At 43.4% G+C, this 20,017-nt stretch overlaps 1 protein-coding gene across 1 annotated transcript in view; it reads left to right on the forward strand.

Moving 5' to 3' along the window:
• Positions 1 to 19,154, forward strand: part of colgalt2b (collagen beta(1-O)galactosyltransferase 2b) — a 31,842-nt gene extending 12,688 nt beyond the window's left edge. Inside the window, exons 2-12 of the mRNA XM_050055259.1 lie at positions 5,228 to 5,338; positions 5,483 to 5,600; positions 7,079 to 7,213; positions 7,304 to 7,508; positions 10,006 to 10,125; positions 10,501 to 10,574; positions 10,873 to 10,979; positions 11,525 to 11,657; positions 13,752 to 13,879; positions 13,987 to 14,193; positions 17,885 to 19,154. Coding sequence (XP_049911216.1) covers positions 5,228 to 5,338; positions 5,483 to 5,600; positions 7,079 to 7,213; positions 7,304 to 7,508; positions 10,006 to 10,125; positions 10,501 to 10,574; positions 10,873 to 10,979; positions 11,525 to 11,657; positions 13,752 to 13,879; positions 13,987 to 14,193; positions 17,885 to 18,158 — 1,612 coding nt within the window. The 3' untranslated portion in view covers positions 18,159 to 19,154. The remainder of the gene's footprint in view (positions 1 to 5,227; positions 5,339 to 5,482; positions 5,601 to 7,078; positions 7,214 to 7,303; positions 7,509 to 10,005; positions 10,126 to 10,500; positions 10,575 to 10,872; positions 10,980 to 11,524; positions 11,658 to 13,751; positions 13,880 to 13,986; positions 14,194 to 17,884) is intronic.
• Positions 19,155 to 20,017: the final 863 nt, after the last annotated feature.

Here is a 20,017-nt window from a genome sequence, read left to right on the forward strand (position 1 = left end):
TGCACCACACAACTCTGTTTGATTAGGGCCTCAAACTGCTTATAGGACACCTGGGACTGCAGGGTCAATTAATCCCTGTGTTGGGAATTTTTAAACAATGAAATGTGTTTAAAACTTTCCCCAAAAATGTGTGTGACATTCTTGCAAAGTTAAGTTTATCAGAAGTGAGAGTTTGTTTCTTATCCCATCTCCTACCAACAGTCAACACTTTCTTCCATATCTAACTAGATCTTTTCCCAGTCTTGAGTATAAATACTGAATATTACACTTCAGTGCAAGCCCGCCAGCCCTCGCTACTTTTGTTGACCCTGAGAGTCATGAGGAATTTCCCGTTCACCTCCACCTCTCTGCCCGTCCACCCCCTCCTCTTTCTCTTTTGCCTCACTAGGCCATCAAGAGACCTGCAGCCACGTCAGCCTCCACAGGGGAGACTATACTGCAAAGTCAACACAGACACGCACACGCTGGCATAGTTATTATGTTTTAAAGGCATTTACACTGGGGTCTGAAAGAGGCATTCTTACTTCTTAATTACATGCAGCACCCAGCCATTATTGGCAGCGATATTAGATCGTTTATTTAATCAACAGTCAGCTGACACTGGCCTGCTGGATTCTTTCAGACCTGTGTTTACCTAAAAGGGCCAGTCTCAGAGACAAGCCTCTGTATTTAAGGCCAGATGTCAGCCCTCTCCTTCATGACACACTCCCCTGTTATCTGATACACTCCTGCAGTGGATTACCTTAAACAGAGGGAGGGAGAGAGCCAGAGAGAGTGATGAAGTGGGCTGATAATCACGTCTGCTGATGGAGATGCAGATGTGACCAGCGTGTTATATTACTATGCTTTACTGAATGATTGCTACAGTGCAGTCTGACTAGACCAAATAACTTTTCGCAGATATACAAAGGTGTGGTAATGTTATAGGTAACGCGGCTGTTACTTTTCATACATTGTGATATGAAAATTTCTGCTATTCAAAGGATATCATGCAAACCAGTTTCTGACTGAAAACAAGGTATATTCAGACTTTGGTTGTTTTGTTCTACAATTTCCTCTACAATATTGATGATAATACTCTACTCAAGTAGGTGAAAGGACAGATGGCCTAGTGCACTGAGATTATATAATGAGGGGAGAATAAATGGATATCTATGAAGCGATAGAGAAAGAGGGAGTGGTGGGGTGTGTATGTAAAGCCTGGGGAAGCATGTGGTGTCCAGATGCTGATCATAAAGACAGACACGGGGAGATGAAGCCCAACCTCAATGCTGCAGGCAGCAGAATAATGAGGCTGCAATTTACTGTAAACTTTAGAAGGGGAACAAGGAGGCGCAGCATGAGGCAAGAAATAGGTAGATGCAGATGTATGGATGGATGAGGAGAGAGCCCACACGACTGTGCCTTTATACAGAGATGCATGCACATACAGTTACCCTATATCTTGATTTGCATATTGTCACAAACATCCAGAAAGTGTTGCCAGGTGTGTATAGATGCAGATATATTCCCGATGTGAGATAAAATATTCATAATTCCACAGTTTCAGAGCCGTCAGCTTCGCACAGATGAAGAATTGGCAGGAACAGGGAAGACTCTTTGGCACTGAGGTAACAATACAGTACAGTTCAGCTGCTGTGGGTTATCTTGCCTGAAGGTAGAGGAAATTGCGGAGCACATAGTTGCCTTTTGAAGTGTTTAAAATGAAATGAGAAGATGCTCCTTAGAAGTTATGGAAAGCATGGAATGAAGTACATCTAAAGGAAAAGATGAATTTACTTTAAGTCGTTTGCCTCGCCTGATCAAACATTTCCAGCTCAATATTCAGAACGTGTATTTGATCCCCTCAATAGAGACATGAAAATAGCAGAGGACTTTTATTTTGACAAGGTTAAAGACATTTACACTGTAAATTGATGCACAAAAGCCACAAATTGGTGCATAAAAATCCACCAGAATGCAGGAAATGAGGTGTTTGATGCTCAATGTTTTCTGGCAGAGGACCCCCAAACACTCCCTTTTTATATGTGTCCCCTTCAATGTTGAAACAAAACCTACACCCTTGCTAGGATGAAACGATGTTAGTGGAAGCTCACACAGTGTACTGAGTGCTCAGAGGGGCTTGGCAGTGGGAGGAACCCTAACACTAAAGAAGTTATGGATCAACTTCAACAGATGCATTTTGTACTTTTATCATCCAGCAGATGTGATATGTATGTACGTTTTAGCCTGAAAAGCTTCATAACACAATTAGAGTAATGCTTCCCTTTTATTGGGAAAATCTGATTAATCATTGACGTAAATGTTCCCACATATCTTTTTTTTTAACCATTCCCAAGACACAGTTTTCTATTCCTTTGTAGACAGCCTTCAACCTTTACCGACAGACACAGGGAGCACATGTCCTGCCAAGGAAAGCCAGTGAAAACACAAAAAATGAGTCTTGTGAGATTTTTATTTGCTCTGATTTTGTGAGTCAAGTAAAGGCATCATTAGCATTTTAATGTGATATGTGTAAAACAAAGTCAGTCTAATAATTTATAAGTTTTGAGGGGTTTTAATGAGCTCTTTGAGGAATTCAGCAAAATTCTTCATCGTTGACACATCTGCACATTTTAAGTTTAGTAAAATGAAGTAATGCAAAACTCTCTTTCACCCCCTTTTTGCCGCTCTGCTCCACACTCCTCCTTGTTGTCTAATGTACTCATAAAGACACACGTACATGTATGTGTACTGTATGTTCCCACATATGTGCACCACATATTGTTCTTTACTTCCCAGAAGTTCCCTCCTGTTAAATCCATGCCTGGAGCTGAGTCTGTCATTGGAAGATAACATGTACCAACACATTTATTTCCCCCAGCGATGTGCAGTTTAGCGGTTGAAAAAGCATGTAAATGTGTGTGCACATGTGCTCATTACCAGCCAGTCAGGTGTTTTAGTGTGCTTCTAGCCCATGGTAAAAAACACAACAGCCAGTCATCAAGAGGCACCTTCCTCCTTTATGACTGCTCATGGGCAGTTATCCACTAAAACACACACACACACACACACACACACACACACACACACACGCGCATGCTTGCATACACACGTTTTTACTTTTTACACGCATGCCTTCAACCTTTAACACACACTCAAACAGATACATTTAAAATGCTAAAGTACCACTTGTGCAGCAGATAAATCACCAGTCACACTGCTGTAAAAACAGCATTCCCAGGACACAAAAATGAATGTCCTTATGTTTTGTCACACATCTGCAAGTGTAGGCATGCACACACACACATAAACACACACACATACTATTAAAATTATTGACCACTGTGTCTCCTTCAGGCTTACAGCCTCTTTCCAGCTGCTGGTTATGTGTGATGAGATATTTAACCGTCTGACTGAAGATTGAAATTCCAAACCAAAGAGGGCTCTGCCTCTTTCTGAGTAATCCATGTCTGCAGTGCAAGACTGTTCATGTTTATGTGTGATTTTTGCTTGTGTGTAGTTCATGTTTGAGTAGTGATCTAAGCATGGGTGGATTACTGAACGGGGGAGTCAGGGGCCGCAAAATGTCACTCATATTAACGTGTACAAAGCAGGAAGTGACTCAAAATGACCATGAAGATGAGCAAAGGAACTACAAAGAGACACAAAATAACTACAAAAAGATGCAAAATAACTAGAAAGAGATGCAAAATAACCACAAAGAGACACAAAACTGCCAGAAAAGACACACATGTACCTGAAAGCAACACAAAACAACAGCCAAAAAAGACACAAAACCACCACAAAGTCTGTGTGTCTTGCTCCTATATAGTAGAGTAGAGTAGGGGCCTTTTGCATGTCCGTGCCCAGGAGCCCATTGTCTCCCCCGTGGATATAAACATCTGTGTGAGTGATACAAGCATCTGCATCTTGTGTGTGTGAGAACAGGTGCTTCTGTATTGCTATTTGTGCTAAATGTGGGTAAATGAAGGGTGGGTAAATCTCACTAAAAATACGAGCAGACGGTGCACAAGTGTGTGTGTGCGTGTGTGTGTTTCTATCTCTGTCCAGCCAGTCGCAAATCGGGTGCGATTTTGGGGCGAGTACAGCAAGGAATATTACAGCAAGCAGTGGAAAACTCCATCTCATTAAGCGTGAGTGTGTGTCTGTGTGCACACATTCGAGTACAGGCTTCTTCCTCACGTTCTGTTGACCTTTCCTCTTTAAAGGGCAATTTAAACGCAAAGACAGCTGATATTTACTTTTCTGACACTCATAGAAGTGATAGGGAGCTGCACAGTGATACGGTTACAGTCTTAATTTCTCTTGCGCAAATTTATATATACACACACTCTCACCGGCACATACAGTAGTGGTAGTGTCTCCTCTGAGTCAGCTCTGGGAACTGAAGTGGAAATCTCTGTGAAGAAACAGCTACGCAGAGTGCAAACCACAGGAGTGAGAAATAAGCAGCTGCAACTGTGCTAAGTTTTACACTGACATCATTTGCTTACAGGTATGAGTGTGTGTGTACTGGTGTTGTGTCTGTCTGTCTGTCTGTGTGTGCACTATTTCTATGCCAAGGTGTTAACACATAGTGCATCAGTATTCACCTTCAGGTTAAGGGAAACGTACCCTCAGGGTGAGTTAATTTTGATGGACGTCCTCGTGGCAGCCCGTCTCTAGAGTGTTGTTGGCATGTGCTTGGTTTACCTGTCGTGGCCATGTTTAACCCAAGTGCCTCAGAGTAATGTCTGTCTGCACTGTGGCTCCTCAGACTTTGTCCCAGCTCCAGCAGTGCAGTTAATTAGGCAGTGAAGACGCTTCGCAACGCCGAGCCTGCCTGTCGTAACATCCGACAGTAATTGGACAAATCTGGAAGCGCGTACGTCTTCTTCCATAACATGCTCTCTGAATGTCACCGCTCAGAGTGTCACAACCTCTTCCCTGTTCCCTCCAGCTAATGACAGTTCGCAGCTCTCTGCATTATGTTTGACTCAGCTTCACATCCTCTTATTTTTCCAGAGGGTCTCATCCCTTCAAACAATCCTGACACGCCAAGAGGCTTGTTTCTGTGCAGGGACAGCTGTTTACAGCTCAAGTGTTTAGCAGATGCACTTCAACAGGCAGAGTCGCAGTTTCAGGGATTTAAACTGTTTTGTGGCTGCTGTGTCATTGCGATGGAAGGTGGAGAGTTTGCTTCGTTTGAATGATGTCCTGTGTTGTTTCTGTTGTCTGTTTTCAGGGCAGCAACAGACCATAATGTGGACAACACCACTGCCATGTTGAGAGAATGGCTGAAAAGAGCCCAGCGTATCTACCACTATGTGGAGTGGAGACCCATGGAGGAGCCGAGGTGAGTCATGGTTTCCACAGGAATCGTTTACTACCGTCTATTCAAAGTACTTCAGACTTGAATTCTATCTTTCTGTTGTTCTGGTTTTACTCATAATTACTTGAATAGTGACGACGAATTAATTACCTTTTATCTCTGCATCAGGTCGTACACAGATGAGTGGGGCCCGAAGCACTGGCCTCCTTCAAGGTTCAACCATGTGATGAAGCTGAGACAGGCGGCGCTGAAGGCTGCCAGGGAACGATGGGCCGACTACATACTTGTAAGACTTGGATACTTTTTTGATCTGATGATAACTATGCAACAATTCAGTCAGCGGTATATTCATAGCAAATGGTTATTCAGTTTGATAGAAAAGGATCTGCTCTGTGAGGGAGCGCTCACAGAATTTGAGCAGCCACAAAGATTCTGCTGTGAAAACTAATCCCTCGTAATAAACACATATATAAACATAAATTTTAGTCACAGTTAAATTAACAATACCAAAAATGTAGCATATAGGGAGGAGACTGGGGTGGCAGAGTAAGTGGGACTGTAGGCCTTGGACATACTTGCTGAGTTGAACGTCCACGGACAACCCAATCCACACTCCATTCCAGCCTGTTTTTGGGGGGAAAATCTTTGCATTTCTTTAAAGATGAATTATATAAATGTGGGTAATGGCGGATCTCCTTGCACAACCTCTCTTTAAAACAAGCTTCCAACATCCATCCATCCATTTTCATCGGCTTATATGGGGCCTGGTCGCAGGGGCAGCAGGCCAAGCAAAATACCCCAGAGGTCCCTCTCCCCAGCAGTGATTTCCAGCTCCTCCTGGACCCCAAGGCATTCCCAGGCCAGATGAGATACATAGTCCCTCCAGTGTGTCCTGGGTCTGCCCCGGGCCTTGGGAGTTCCAACATTTGTTACCTTTTTTCTTCTTCTCAGCAAACCAGCTAGAGGTGCATATGCCTCCAGCTGAACTGGAGTGTGGAACTGGGCCATGTGTATTCAGGGCACTTGTTGTGTACACAGTCAGGCAGTCACAAATTTTGGGCAGCACGCTGACATCTGCATAGGGGTCTGTCCGGACCCTCGGAGACATGCAGACATGCAAAGTGTGAAGCTGGCGAAGTGTTGACAAGTGTCCGATATTATTGGCCATGCTGTACACCTGCATCAGTATGACTGGACGTTACTCATCAGCTGATAGCCACACAGCTGGTGAAGGAGCCAGTGATTGTGAAGCATGAATGAAACAGCTGATTCCAATTTAATTAGATACCAGGGACATATTCGTTAAAGGTATATAATGCAGGATTGTCGGTTACTGTTTGTAAACATGTTTGCCAGAGAAAATGAAGGTAAAAGCCAACACAAGATTCACTCTCATTTGGCATTTGCAAGACACTGTGTGTTTTGGATGCCTGCTGTTTACGGTCAGGCGCCTGGTTGCTCCTTTTTTTTTAAAGCCCTGACCTTACCTAGCGCTGTCGGGGCAACTAAGCGTCCAGAACATGGAAAATAGGACAATACAGGCAGAGGGTGAAGTCTCTGCAGATAAATACACCGCCACACACTTTTAGTGGGTCATAAGTGATGATTGAGGGGGATTACTTCTGTATGAGTCCATACATCTTTTTTTTTTTTTTTTTTTGTTAAGGAAAATCCTGCATAATAGACCCTTAAAAATGAACCACACAGCTGAACTGATATGATACAATGAGTGACTTATGCACTCAGACTCTCTCCCCTCTTTAGTTTGTAGACAGTGACAACCTGCTGACGAACCCTCGTGTGCTGAACCTGCTGATGGCTGAAAACCTGACCCTGGTAGCTCCCATGATGGAGTCTCGCTCACTTTACTCCAACTTCTGGTGTGGCATCACCCCACAGGTACACTTTGGATTGAAATTCATACATCTGTCCGTCCTCTCAGGTAGATTTATCACCTAAACCTGGCGTTCTTCATCTCCCTCCTCTCAGGGTTACTACAAGCGAACCCCAGACTACCAGCCGATCAGGGAGTGGAAGCGGCTCGGCTGTTTTGCTGTTCCCATGGTGCACAGCACCTACTTGTTAGACCTGCGTCGTGAATCCAGCAGGGACCTGGCCTTCTACCCTCCGCACCCGGACTACAGCTGGGCATTTGATGACATCATGGTGTTTGCATTCTCGGCACGTCAATCCGGTCAGTTTGAAAAGTGAACTCACAACAAACTACCACATTTGCACCATGGTCTCAAATGCCACATGACAGCTTCACTTTGATGAACTGAGGCCTGTCAGTAACTTCATTAATTCACTTACATTGCGAACTGTTTTTAATTCTGAATGTGTGCACTGCTGAGGGCTTTTTATTGGTTTTATGCACATGTCTCAGATTAAAGCAGATGAACGAAAGCAGAGAAAAATGGATCCATGTGTTCGTCTTGACTGTGCTTGTGTCTGTGTGTAAGTGTGCAACAATACCAGTGTTTGTAGATTTGTGTGTTTGACGTGAGTAATCATCCATAGGGAACAAACAGAGCCATTAAGCTTTCCATTACACAGACAACAAGAGTGTGTGGCATCTGCCTGCCAACTTAAAGTAAACACATAAAAGCATTCACACAAACAGAAACCGATATGCAAACAACAAGACCCTCACAGAAACACAGAGGCACGGCTTCTTCTGTCCCACAAATTAGTTTCAATATCTACAACAATGCAAAAATGTACAAGTAAATATACTTTGTTAAGGCATTTACACACCAGGGGTGTGACGAAGAAACAGCATAAAAATTCTTGCCTGCATCAAAGCTATTCATACCAGCAGTGATGTGAGTTTGGGACATTTGCAACAGGATGTGATTGGTTTGGCCTTTATTCCTGGTGCGAAAACCTTGAAAAATCAACTTTCTTCTGAAAAAAAAAGTCATTCATTCATTGCATTGTATTCGTGTTTGGTGTGAAAGTACTGATGACAAAAACAGCAGTTAAAAAAATACATTGATGTGCAAATTCATTCAACGCCTCTGTTGTGTGAAGGCCTCTAAAGTGAGAATATTTAACTTCTGAAAGAGGAGATATTCTTCTCATTCTTCTGATAATGAATAAAATGTTTAATTCATAAGCAATAACACACCCTTGCTCAATTCAACCCACTCTGGAGTGTGCTGTTAAAGCCTTGATTGATCTTTTATAATCAATAGCATATGGTGGCAAATGATTTTTGCAGTGCAATGGACATTTCTTAGTCAATTCCCTGACTTTGTAGGGGTTTTTTTTTACTTCTGCTACTGTTACACTCCATTTAAGCATTCACTGTTATCTTATATTTACTTTATTTAACCTTTATTTAACCAGTAGTGTTGTATAGTATAGAGAGAACTGGACCCGCGTGACTCAGACAGCTGTTTAGTTTAAAGTGGATTTATTTTCAATAAAGCAAGAAGAGGTGTCTTGGGTTGATCCAGGGCGCTCGGGGGAAACAGGGCAGGCAGGCTGAGCCAAACCGATGACCGGTGAGTGCGGATCTGAGGCACAGAGAAACAAGGCTTAGGTAAAAAAAAAAATCCAAGAGGAAAAAAGCAATAAGCAATAAATAGGCCATTGTTAGTACAGCAAGGTCAACTGAATGATCTGGCGGAGCCCGGACTGCAGAGCCGGGGTGTTTGTACTGCTGGGGTTGATTAGTGAATGGCTTTCAGGTGAGCAGGCAGATTGACAGCAGGACTGATGAGAGCCACGCCCAGACACACACACACAGCCACAGAGTGACAAACTAGGAACAATTAAGAAACAAAGGGGAGGGGGAAAACAGCTGACACATGAGGCTTAATGTACACACATAAATATGCTGGAAGTGGGCCAAGAATAGCTTTGTGAACAAGAGAATTTTAAAGACAGCTAACCAAACTGATCATACAGGATACTATGATGAGTTAGGGGCTCACAGTTGGTAATGAATCTCAATGCAACATGATACACAGAGTCCAGAACATGCAGCATTGGGAGGGTGCATTCATATATAATACATCCCCATAATCAAGCATAGTCAAGAAAGTAGCAGAGGCTCGTCTTTTTTTGACCAAGAAAGAGAAGCAGTTCCTATTTGTAAAATAAAAACCCAGTTTCAGCTTAAGCCTTTCCACAAGTTGCTCAACATGTGTCTTAAAAGAAAGACAATCATCTAACACAATACTCAGGTATTTATAAGATAAATAAATGTCACTTGTGCATAATTTTACTTTTCAGTAAAACTTACACAGAGAAACACAAGTGAATTAATTAAGTATGAAACAGAACCCAATTGAAATGCAACATAAAAACAAAGACACACATGTTGTTAATGCTATGAAAGAGAGGATGGTTTTGATTGATAACATATGTTTCTCTTGTGTGAAGTCTGCATACTGGTGTCCAGGGCATCATAGCACATTTGATCCCTCACAAAACATGCAAAGCACTTTTATCCACTCTGTATGACACTGTTCTAACCATCCCACCTAACCACGCTTCATGCATAACGACAACACTAAAAGGAACATCGAGCAGTTTATTAGCTGTGGCAGTATTTATTTGCTGTCAGCACACGTAGACGAGGTATGAGGACCTGGGGCGTGTTTATGTGTGCATGTTTATTTGAAGGTTTGGGTCAAGAGGTTTTATTTACAGAACCATGTGTGCACGTGTGTGTGTTCCAGGTGTGCAGATGTACGTGTGCAACAAAGAACATTACGGCCTGCTGCCTGTCCCTCTAAAAGCACAGCAGAGTGTGGAAGATGAAAGCGAGAGTTTTATACACACCATCACCGAGGCTTTGAGTGAGTCCTTACACACACACACACACACACACACACATGCAACATTTTCCAGCTGTTGTGGCTTTACTATCAGTCACTCCTTGATTACTTTACCTCTCAGGTTTGTTTCTTTTCTGTCTTGACCTCGACCCTTCATGATTGCATCCTGTCAACCCTCATCGCCTAAATCCCCCTCCTCCATACTGTCTCTATATCTTCTCCTCCCCCTCCCTGTTTATTTAACCCCCACCTCCGTCTCACTCCCCCCCCCCTCACTGCTCAGATTTTAAATAAAGCAAATTAAATTAGCCACCACAATCCCGAGGAAATTCGACTGTTTTCTAATCCTGTTTGTGCTGTGTTAACCTTTCGCCTCCCTCCTCTCTGTGTCAACAGTTGACCACGACATTGAGCCCACTGAGCACCTGTACTCCCCGCCGTCACCGCAGGACACCACTGGTTTTGATAAAGTGAGTTATGAGTGTGTTGGCTCTGCCTGCAGGAACGGGAGCTCTTCAGCTTCTTCTCTCTGTGTATTTACTGTTAATCAGCAACTCCCACTTCCTGTTGTTGTAGCTGGGTCTCCAAGTTCTTCTTCCTTTGCCCTTGCCTTCATCTCAAACCTCTCTGCCCAAACTTCTGTTTTAATTGTCCTCTGTTCACTTTATTAGTCATCCTCTATTGTACAGAGAGAAACTGATAGAAAATAGGAGAACTTACAGAATAGAAAATCTCTTAAATGAACATGTCTCCATTTTTTCTGTTCAGATTTTCCTGATCAATCTGAAGCGACGGCTGGACAGAAGAACCAGGATGTTGAAAACAATGTCTGCGCTGGGTCTACACGCCACGCTGGTAGACGCAGTGGATGGCAAGTAGGTTACCCACATTCACACAGCCCTGCATGAACCTGATGAACTGACCTGAAGGCTGTTTTAATCCTCAAAGAAATCACCTCAAACTCTCTGTGCTTACATTTTTTTTAAGTATATTCTGCACCACCGCAAGTCAGGTTTTTCCACCCAAAACATCTCATGCACTTAAACTGTGCTCCCTGAACGGCAGCTAAGATAATGCCCGGCCTTGTGTCTCCCGTCTGTTGCTACTTTTTCTTACATCTATATCCAAACATCCTGTCTAAACAGAGCTTTGGTGTTTGTAGCAATAGGCTTGACTTACTTTCCCTCCTCGGCACTTTCTTTAATCCGCTGTTGAGAATGTCCTAATCCTTCCTCCAGCCTTTGTTTGTCTGGCAAAATGTATTACTTGTTGCAGCTTGCTGAGATTGACTTTGTTGTGTTTTGCAGAGACGCTGTTTTTGCTGATGACAAACTCAGCTGCATAATGACAAGTGTAGTTATGAGAATGACCTTTCTTTTCCAACTACTCATCCCACATTTCCTTTCCCCATCTCTCCCAGAGCTCTCAATACGTCCCAGCTGCAGGCGCTGGGAATAGAGATGATGCCGGGCTACAAGGACCCTTACTCTGGACGAGTCCTGACCAGAGGGGAGATCGGTTGCTTCCTCAGCCATCACTCTATATGGACACAGGTGAGAGCACAGGGGGAGTAACACACTGATTTCGCAGAGGAAGGCCCGTGTAGTGAGCAGTGGTGGTTGGAAGATCTTGTGACAGCACAACCTGCTGACATCTCCTTCAACAGGAAACAAATGTCCTCCTTGTTGCCTGAAGATAAATGTGCATGTAAAGGCAGAAAACTTGTAGGTGAACATCAGCTGCTTGTGATCAAGCTAATTACAATAGCTCTCCCACATAGCGCCGAAATGAGCTGATCATCGTATTGTTATAATAGTTGTGGTGACTGCTCAGTGTGTAGATATTTGTTTTGTTTGTTTTATGTTTTTGTCATGTGCATGTAGCAATATGATGTCACAGCAGAAGTTGCCAGAATGTGGCAGTTTGAAACATGTTTATATTATATTATATTATATTATATTATATATTCATCCATTTTTCATAACAGCTTATCCTGTTAGGGGTCGCGGGGGGGCTGGAGCCTATCCCAGCTGACACTGGGCGAGAGGCGGGGTACACCCTGGACAGCTCGTTTTGCAGCCCGTTTAAACGACGGCTCCAGGCCATAATGGATGACATAGACTATCACAGGGCTGACACATAGAGATGGACAACCATTCACACTCACATTCACACCTACAATTTAGAGTTACAAATTAAACTAACCTGCACGTCTTTGGATGGTGGGAGGAAGCCGGAGTACCTGGAAAAAAACCCCACCCTGGGTTCCTGGTTTGAACCCAGGGTGGGGGAGCCCTGCTGTGTGGAGTTTGCATGTTCTCTCTGTGTCAGGTGGGCTTTCTCCAGGTACTCCTCACACAATTCAATGAATGGGTGAAAAGTGGCATTTTAATTCATGTTTATAAATCAGCTTCCAGACCATCAAAGCAAAGCAGTTAGTGTAGTGATCTTTCCAAATAATGTGAATAATGTAACCTCAGTATTTTTCAGCCTTGACCCTATTTTCTCATGTCTTTGTGTCCAAGTGACTAATGGGAACAAGAATTTCTGAAACTGGTCCAGTACTGAGTGAGAGCGCTGCAGCTGGCAGCTGCAAAACAGGCTGCAATGTAATCCCTGCAGGCAATTGTACATCGTCAAGTGTGTGACCACTAAAAGTGTTCGTTTTTGCTACTGACAGGTTCTCATTGTTATTACAAGTGTCTAACAGCATTATGGAAAGGATCCCTACAGAGATAGACCTTTTTATTAAGGAGTAAAATCCTTTTTGTTTAGCTCGCACCAAAGCCACCAGACTCCATTTAAATAAACAGTAATTTTGTCATTGTAAAACACACCTCAACTTTCTACTGTTACAACAATCACCATTCATTCATCTTCTAACCGCTTCATCCTCTTGAGGGTCGCGGGGGGGCTGGAGCCTGTCCCAGCTGGCATCGGGCGAGAGGCAGGGTACACCCTGGACAGGTCGCCAGACTATCACAGGGCTGACACATAGACCCTGGACAGGTCGCCAGACTATCACAGGGCTGACACATAGAGACAATCAACCATTCACGCTCACATTCACACCTACGGACAATTTAGAGTTATCAATTAACCTAGTCCCCAATCTGCATGTTTTTGGACTGTGGGAGGAAGCCGGAGAATCCGGAGAGAATCCACGCTGACACGGGGAGAACATGCAAACTCCACACAGAAGGGCTCCCACACCCAGGATCGAACCGGCAACCCTCTTGCTGTGAGGCAACAGTGCTAACCACCACACCACCGTGCCGCCCACAACAATCACTAATTCAATCAAAAGGTTTATCTCTGTAGGGATCCTTTCCATAATGTTGTCAGACACTTATAATAATAACCTGAGCCTGTCAGTGGCAACAAGAAGCACTTTTTGTGATAGTACATGAACCATGCACAATTGCCTGAGCTGCCAGCCGCAGCTGTCTCATTCAATACTGGACCAAAATACAGAAGTTACTCTTAAATAGCCTGCACCATCCTACTGAGAAATTGAAGCAAAAAATGGCCCACATAAGATAGAACAGATAGATAAGTAAGCATCATGAATAATGTAAAAGATAGGGACAATCCAGACAGCTGTTATTCTTTCATTCTAACTCGGGTGTTTGTACTTTCTGATCCAGGTGATAGAGCAAGGCCTCCAGAGGGTTCTTCTTTTAGAGGATGACGTGAGGTTTGAGCCCAGGTTTAAACGACGGCTCCAGGCCATAATTGATGACATAGACAAAACCCAGCTGGACTGGGACCTCATGTAAGAACACCCACTCATCCCCACACTTTTTGTTCTTTCAAATAAATGTGCATTTGCACCCATTCACATGAAGCCTCATCAACACATTCTTCCCATCTCTGCTCTAGCTATGTGGGGCGTAAGCGTATGCAGGTGCAGCAGCCGGAGCAGTCCGTGGACGGCGTGAACAACCTGGTCAAGGCTGACTACTCCTACTGGACACTCGGCTATGCGCTGTCACAGCAGGGAGCCAGGAAGTTACTGGCCGCAGAGCCATTCGCGAGGATGCTGCCCGTCGACGAGTTCCTGCCCATCATGTTCAACAAACACCCAAAGTCAGTTTTTACTCCAGTTTTCTTTGATTTTAAATTACAATGCTGCATGACTGCACTTAGAATAACAGGAGTAGCATGCTCGTGGGATACAAAGGCATGGAGATTTATTTGAGGCGTGTAATGCAGAAAACCACAAAGCTACAAAAAGATGCATTACTATTAAATGTTCGCAAACACAGACAGAAAAACACTTACACACAATCTGGTTTATGAACAGACAGACAAATATTCACTGAGGACCATGAATAGATGATTGCAGGTGCACTCTATATCAGGTAATCCACATTCAGAATAAACACAAAGATGCAAAATTAAAAGCTATATTTAAAGAAAACAGTCAGGCATGCATCGATCCTGTGCATGCACAAAAACAGACACGAGGGCAATAAACCAGCGCTGAAGGACCTAGTGTACAGTAATTATCTATACATAGACACAAACATGCTTGTTGGCAACTTTTTAAACAGTGGAATAGTGTGTAGTTTCCTAGTTTGTTCCCGTGTGGTAGACCACAACCTCCGTTCAGTTCAGTTCCAAGATATGTTCCCTATATGTCCCTGCTTATACCCTGATTATGTTCGCCCCTCTTTCTTTCTTTTTCTTTCCATAACCAACCCCTTCTTCTTCTTCTTCTTCTTCTTCTCCGTTTTCTTCTTCTTTCCCTTCGTCTTTGCTCCCTCGTACACAGGGCACGGATTGTTCTTGGGGTTCAGTGGGTACAAGGCTTTGCACAGCACACACAATGCCGGCTTTTCTCTTTCTTTTCTCCTTGGGGATGCCTGCCGTGCCCTGCTCCACCTCCACCTCCACCTCCATATCCTCCCTCCTTTCCATTTTCTTTATCATTTATTCTTAAAGGGAGCTCTTTGTCTTTCTTGGCTCTCTTCTCATTCTTCATTTCTTTTTTTACGTCTTTATCATTCCCTCACTCTCCTCAACAGACCTTTACGTTTCTGCACACCCACTCCTTCCCCGTGTCACCCACCTCTCCTCCCCCCTTCCTTCCTTCTCTCTCTTTGAGGAATGTGGGCCAGCACGGCTCTTCCTGCTGGTTTTGAGAAGGGGACAGGATTCCCATTGATAGAGGCCTGGGCGTGGGGGTGGGGTAGAGATGGACACTGTGTGAGTGTGAGCGTGTTACTATATAAATACATGTAGATGTGTGTCCAGTGTGCAGTGTATAGATTACTAGGTAAACACGCTGTGTGTGTATTCAACAGTGAGAGAAGGTGAGTTTGTTCAGAAGTGAAAGAAATGGGAAATATGGACAGAGATGTGGAGAGGCAGCTGGAAAATTATGTAAAATCTGTTGTATATTACATAAGTGAACAGCAGGGGATTATGTGTTCTGTTTAAATTGCGGCTATTATGTCACATATGTTGTTTTTAGGGGAAAGAAAGCTGTATGGTGAGACTGCTGTCTTACTAAACTCAGTAAAGTGCTTTCTCTTGTCCTCTCAGTTTTTGCTCTGCAACACACATAAACAGAAGCAATAGAAATACACAACAGTAAAGACAGGTAGAAAAGGCCTCATTGCGTGAAAAAATGTGTGAGTGGGTTCGTTTGTGGTCTAATTAAGGTGTAGGGTTTCACTGTCACATGTGGTGCTAACAGGCTTTAAACAGGTATTGAACAGCAGGGAGTTGACCCCTGTCGTGACCTCTGTCTGCACAAGCCTCCAGGCTGACGTGTCCCACCCAAACAGCTCTCCTTCATTGCTCTGACCCGCCTGCACACTGACGATGACAGGCTGATAGTAGAGTTTTGTGCTGCTTATAGTGTGACACAATGTGATAGTGTTTACATGACGACATGAAGATGTTAAATAAATGTTTTTCAGATTTTCTTTATCATGCCCACTGTTTTTAGTCTACTGTGCTGCAAAGTAGCTGAGAACATTTACTCAACTACTGCACTTGAGGTAATCATCTCAAAGATTTTCCTTTATATAGCTATCTGTTAAGTAACTATTTATCGCTGAATGAGGGAACACAATGGTGACTGAGCCTATGGTCCTATGGTCCTGTTTCAAGCCTTTAGCACTCCACTTACTTGATGGGCAAAAAAGTTATTAAATAGTGTGGCTCTTCTAGACTTATTGAACTTAATGGATCAAATTCTTATAGTGAAATTTGTCATTTCACCGGGGTTGAGATTTACGCCATGTAAGTCTGTGGGGAAAGAGCCTTTTTGGGTCACATGGCATCATGTGACAAATGTAATTCCACCACTTGGCCACTATGAGAATTGGCTTCAAAACCTGGCACACCTCCTGGGGGCCTGCCTTGAATTTGTGTTATTACGAACTGGGTGTCAGATGCGACTTTCCCAGGAAAAATCACAAGCGGCCCACAGTTAGTGACAGGGTTTCCATCTCCCAGGAGTGGTTGATCCACCAGAGAATAAAGGCAGAGATAACATAACAGACTCACTCCTCAACTTACATGTATGTGAAGCGGCGTAACCTCCGTTTTTTTGGTTTTCTTGGTCACTTGCAATTATTGCTTATTGCCATGGGTGCCACCAAAGAGAAAGAAAGAGAGACTGTAGCTTTAAATGCAGATTTTGAGGTGCTTGTACTCTACTTGAATGCCTGTATGCTCATTTGTTTTGGTACATCAGAAAAGAGTGGATATTATAATTTCCAGGACCGAATGTGACATTTACAAAGTCCAAAACCCAAAGATCTCCAGTTTACTATCATATATGACAAAGAAAAGCATGAGCTCCAACTTCAGAAGCTTTACCTGGATAATGATTGACACTTTGGGTTAAGAAATTGAAATAAATAAATGGCAGAATAGTTGTTGATGAACTTTCCGTTGAACAATTAAACGACTGTTGGTTTCAGCTCTAATTCTACCACATTTCAGACTAGGGAAATAATGGGCTTTTTATTCTACAACATTTATCTGATAGCTATAGACACTAGTTACCATTCACCTTCATATCTGACCTATAACAGCATATAAAGACTCAATTCCTCCGCCACTTTTTTTGTAAAGCATGTGATTTTGTGCAGAGTGATAAAAACATCCCTATTATGAGTGTCCTGTTCCCCTTTTTATATCCTGTAAATATGCTGTCCGTGGTAAAATTAAATTCCGGTACACTGAGTGCACGGACAGCAGAACTATAAGTTAACAGGATATGATGAGTCAGTGAGTCCTTCCTTCCTCTGAACTTTGGTATAGATAAGTCACAGAGGATGAGTCGGTAATCATATCAATCACATCACATTTCTAAAAGCCAACATTTTTTAATGTACAGGTGCTGAAGAGTGTGAAGCTTCCTGTTGATTTCTTCTCGAATAATCTCTCGTCATTATTAATGTAGAAACAACTGGTTGATTCGTTGATGAGTCCGTTGACAGAAAATTAACTGAAAAGTATTTTGATAACTGACACGAGCGGACACGTAACATCTAGTCATATTAATGCAGGTGTACAGTTGCTTTAAGACCTGACACTTGATTTTAAGACCATTTTGAAAGCACAAGACATCACTCTAGGCTGTGGGGAATCGTTAACCATATTTGTTAGCCATATTTCTAACATTTTATGGATGAAATTAAATAATCAAAGGTTAATTGATAATGATAATAATTAATACTCAACACCTTAATCACAATCAAATTGCCTCCAGTATCCTTAACATCTCTTCTCCCCATCTGTCCCTCATCTTTCTCAGCACTGACTACATGTCCCACTTCGAGCCGCGCGACCTGAAGGCCTTCTCTGTGGAGCCGCTGCTCATTTATCCCACCCACTACACCGGAGAGCCAGGCTACATCAGCGACACAGAGACCTCTACCATCTGGGATGACGAGGCCGTGGCCACAGACTGGGACCGGCAGCACGCCCGCAAGACGGCCCAGCAGGACAGTATCCGCCCGGTGGCACAGAACAGCGTCACTGGAGACTCACCGCCTCCTGCAGCTCGAGCCTCAAGGGACGAACTCTGATACGGAGACCTGAGACTCACAGAGAAAGACTCGTGGTACCATGCCGTGTACACACAGTGACTGTCGTGTGTACGCACACTTGAAAAAAACACTTGAACTGACATACTGTACGTTCATTTACACACACACTGGTGTCCGAGTGGATGAAAGCTGAGTTAGGATGTTAATCTACTCTGCTGCCTGATGAGGGGACACTGAGGAAAGGAGGAAGAGGAGAATCTGGGACGAGGGCCAGCCGGCCTTTGACAAAAGCTTTATTTATTCCCCATGTCCCTCCTCTGGGCATGTGGAGACAGTTACGGCCTGAGAAAGCTTAAGCAACACATGGAAGACAGCTAACATTATTTGCAGGACATGAAAGAAAAAAAATCTCACAAATCAATTTAAATGTTGAAGAAGATGATTGTTATTTAAAAAGAACAGATGCTTTTTTACTTTTTAATGGACAGCCGGAGAATAAAAGAACCTTAACGCTGTCTGAAAACAACTCTCAAGTGTGCGTGTGAAACTGTGTGTGCGTGTGTGTGTGTGTGTGTGTGCGTTCATGAACATATGCATGTGTTTACAGAGCTGATTGTGTGTGGGAAGAGGGAGGCTGACTTACCGTACCCAAGAGTGTCACTACTTCAGATGATGTCACACACACACACACCCACACACACACACGCACACATACCCTGAGAGTTCAGTCCTTCTTTGCTAAGCAGCAGGGCAGTAATGGGTGTTATTAGGCTCAGTGTTACTGTCATTGCAGATATGTCACTTGCACAGCGGGCTGGTCCCGCTAGTTAGCATTTCAGAGCAGCGGTCTCACATTACACGTAGCCTGCAGGATGTTTTATAAGCAATTTTGTCCACTTCAGACTCCTGCACTCAGAATTGATATGCATTGAATAATTTTGGATAAACTGGATTATTGAATTATTCATGTCCTCGACACAGGCTGCTTCGTTCAGTTGTGATGCCGGGCTGAACCAATAAAACAACTTCCCTGTTTTCTGTGTTTTCACTGACTCTGCAGCATAATCTGACACAGAGGTTATCTTCTTACAGTAGTTGGGATTATTATTGGATTAGTGGCGTTGCAGAGAGTCTGGGGTCAGAAGCAGATGAAAAGAAGACATTCAAATCCATGTTATCAAAACAACAACAAAACACACTGTTGTCTTTATCTCAGTGGGGCTGGAACAAAGATTTCATTAAGCATTGTATATTATTGTTTAATCAGTTGAATAGCAAGCATGACCTTGCTGCAACTGTTCACACGACCTTCTGATATCTCCTCGAATGGAAGGCAGACTTTTACCCTGTCCTGAAAATAAGCCTCGTGGCATTGCACCAAGTGGTGGTAAAACATGAAAGGCGCTGCAACCTCCCAATAAATCCGAGGTTTGTGCGGTGATCACGTAGAGGACACTCAGTGGGTGTGTTGGCTCCAACTGTTCACTGGCTGAGTGAAATTCTGCTCACTGTTTTATAGTTCCTGTCTGCTGTGGGATCTGACAGAGAGGAGGATGGAGAGGGGGGAGTGGGAGCTGAGGTAAGGGTGGTGGTGGAGGTTATAGGTGATGGGGAGAGGAAGTGGATGAGAGAGAAAGAGACAAAGGGTGAAGAAGATCTATTAAATATTAATGTCCTGCAGTTGAGTTGAGAAATGAGACAAAACCTGTTTTTATTACTTTGCTATCAGGTATCCTTCTTCTTTGATCAGATAAAAACATATTGCTGACCCTGCTTCATGCTACACTGACCAGACTTCATCTAATATCGATGTCATGCCTAGAATCAATCCATCAATCGGTCAGTTCCTCCATGTTTGAGGGGTTACCTGTTATTCCCCCAGGCGTCTAAGGTGAAAC

This window comes from Epinephelus moara, chromosome 10 (genome assembly GCF_006386435.1).
Source record: "Epinephelus moara isolate mb chromosome 10, YSFRI_EMoa_1.0, whole genome shotgun sequence".
Classification (NCBI taxonomy): Eukaryota; Metazoa; Chordata; class Actinopteri; order Perciformes; family Serranidae; genus Epinephelus; species Epinephelus moara.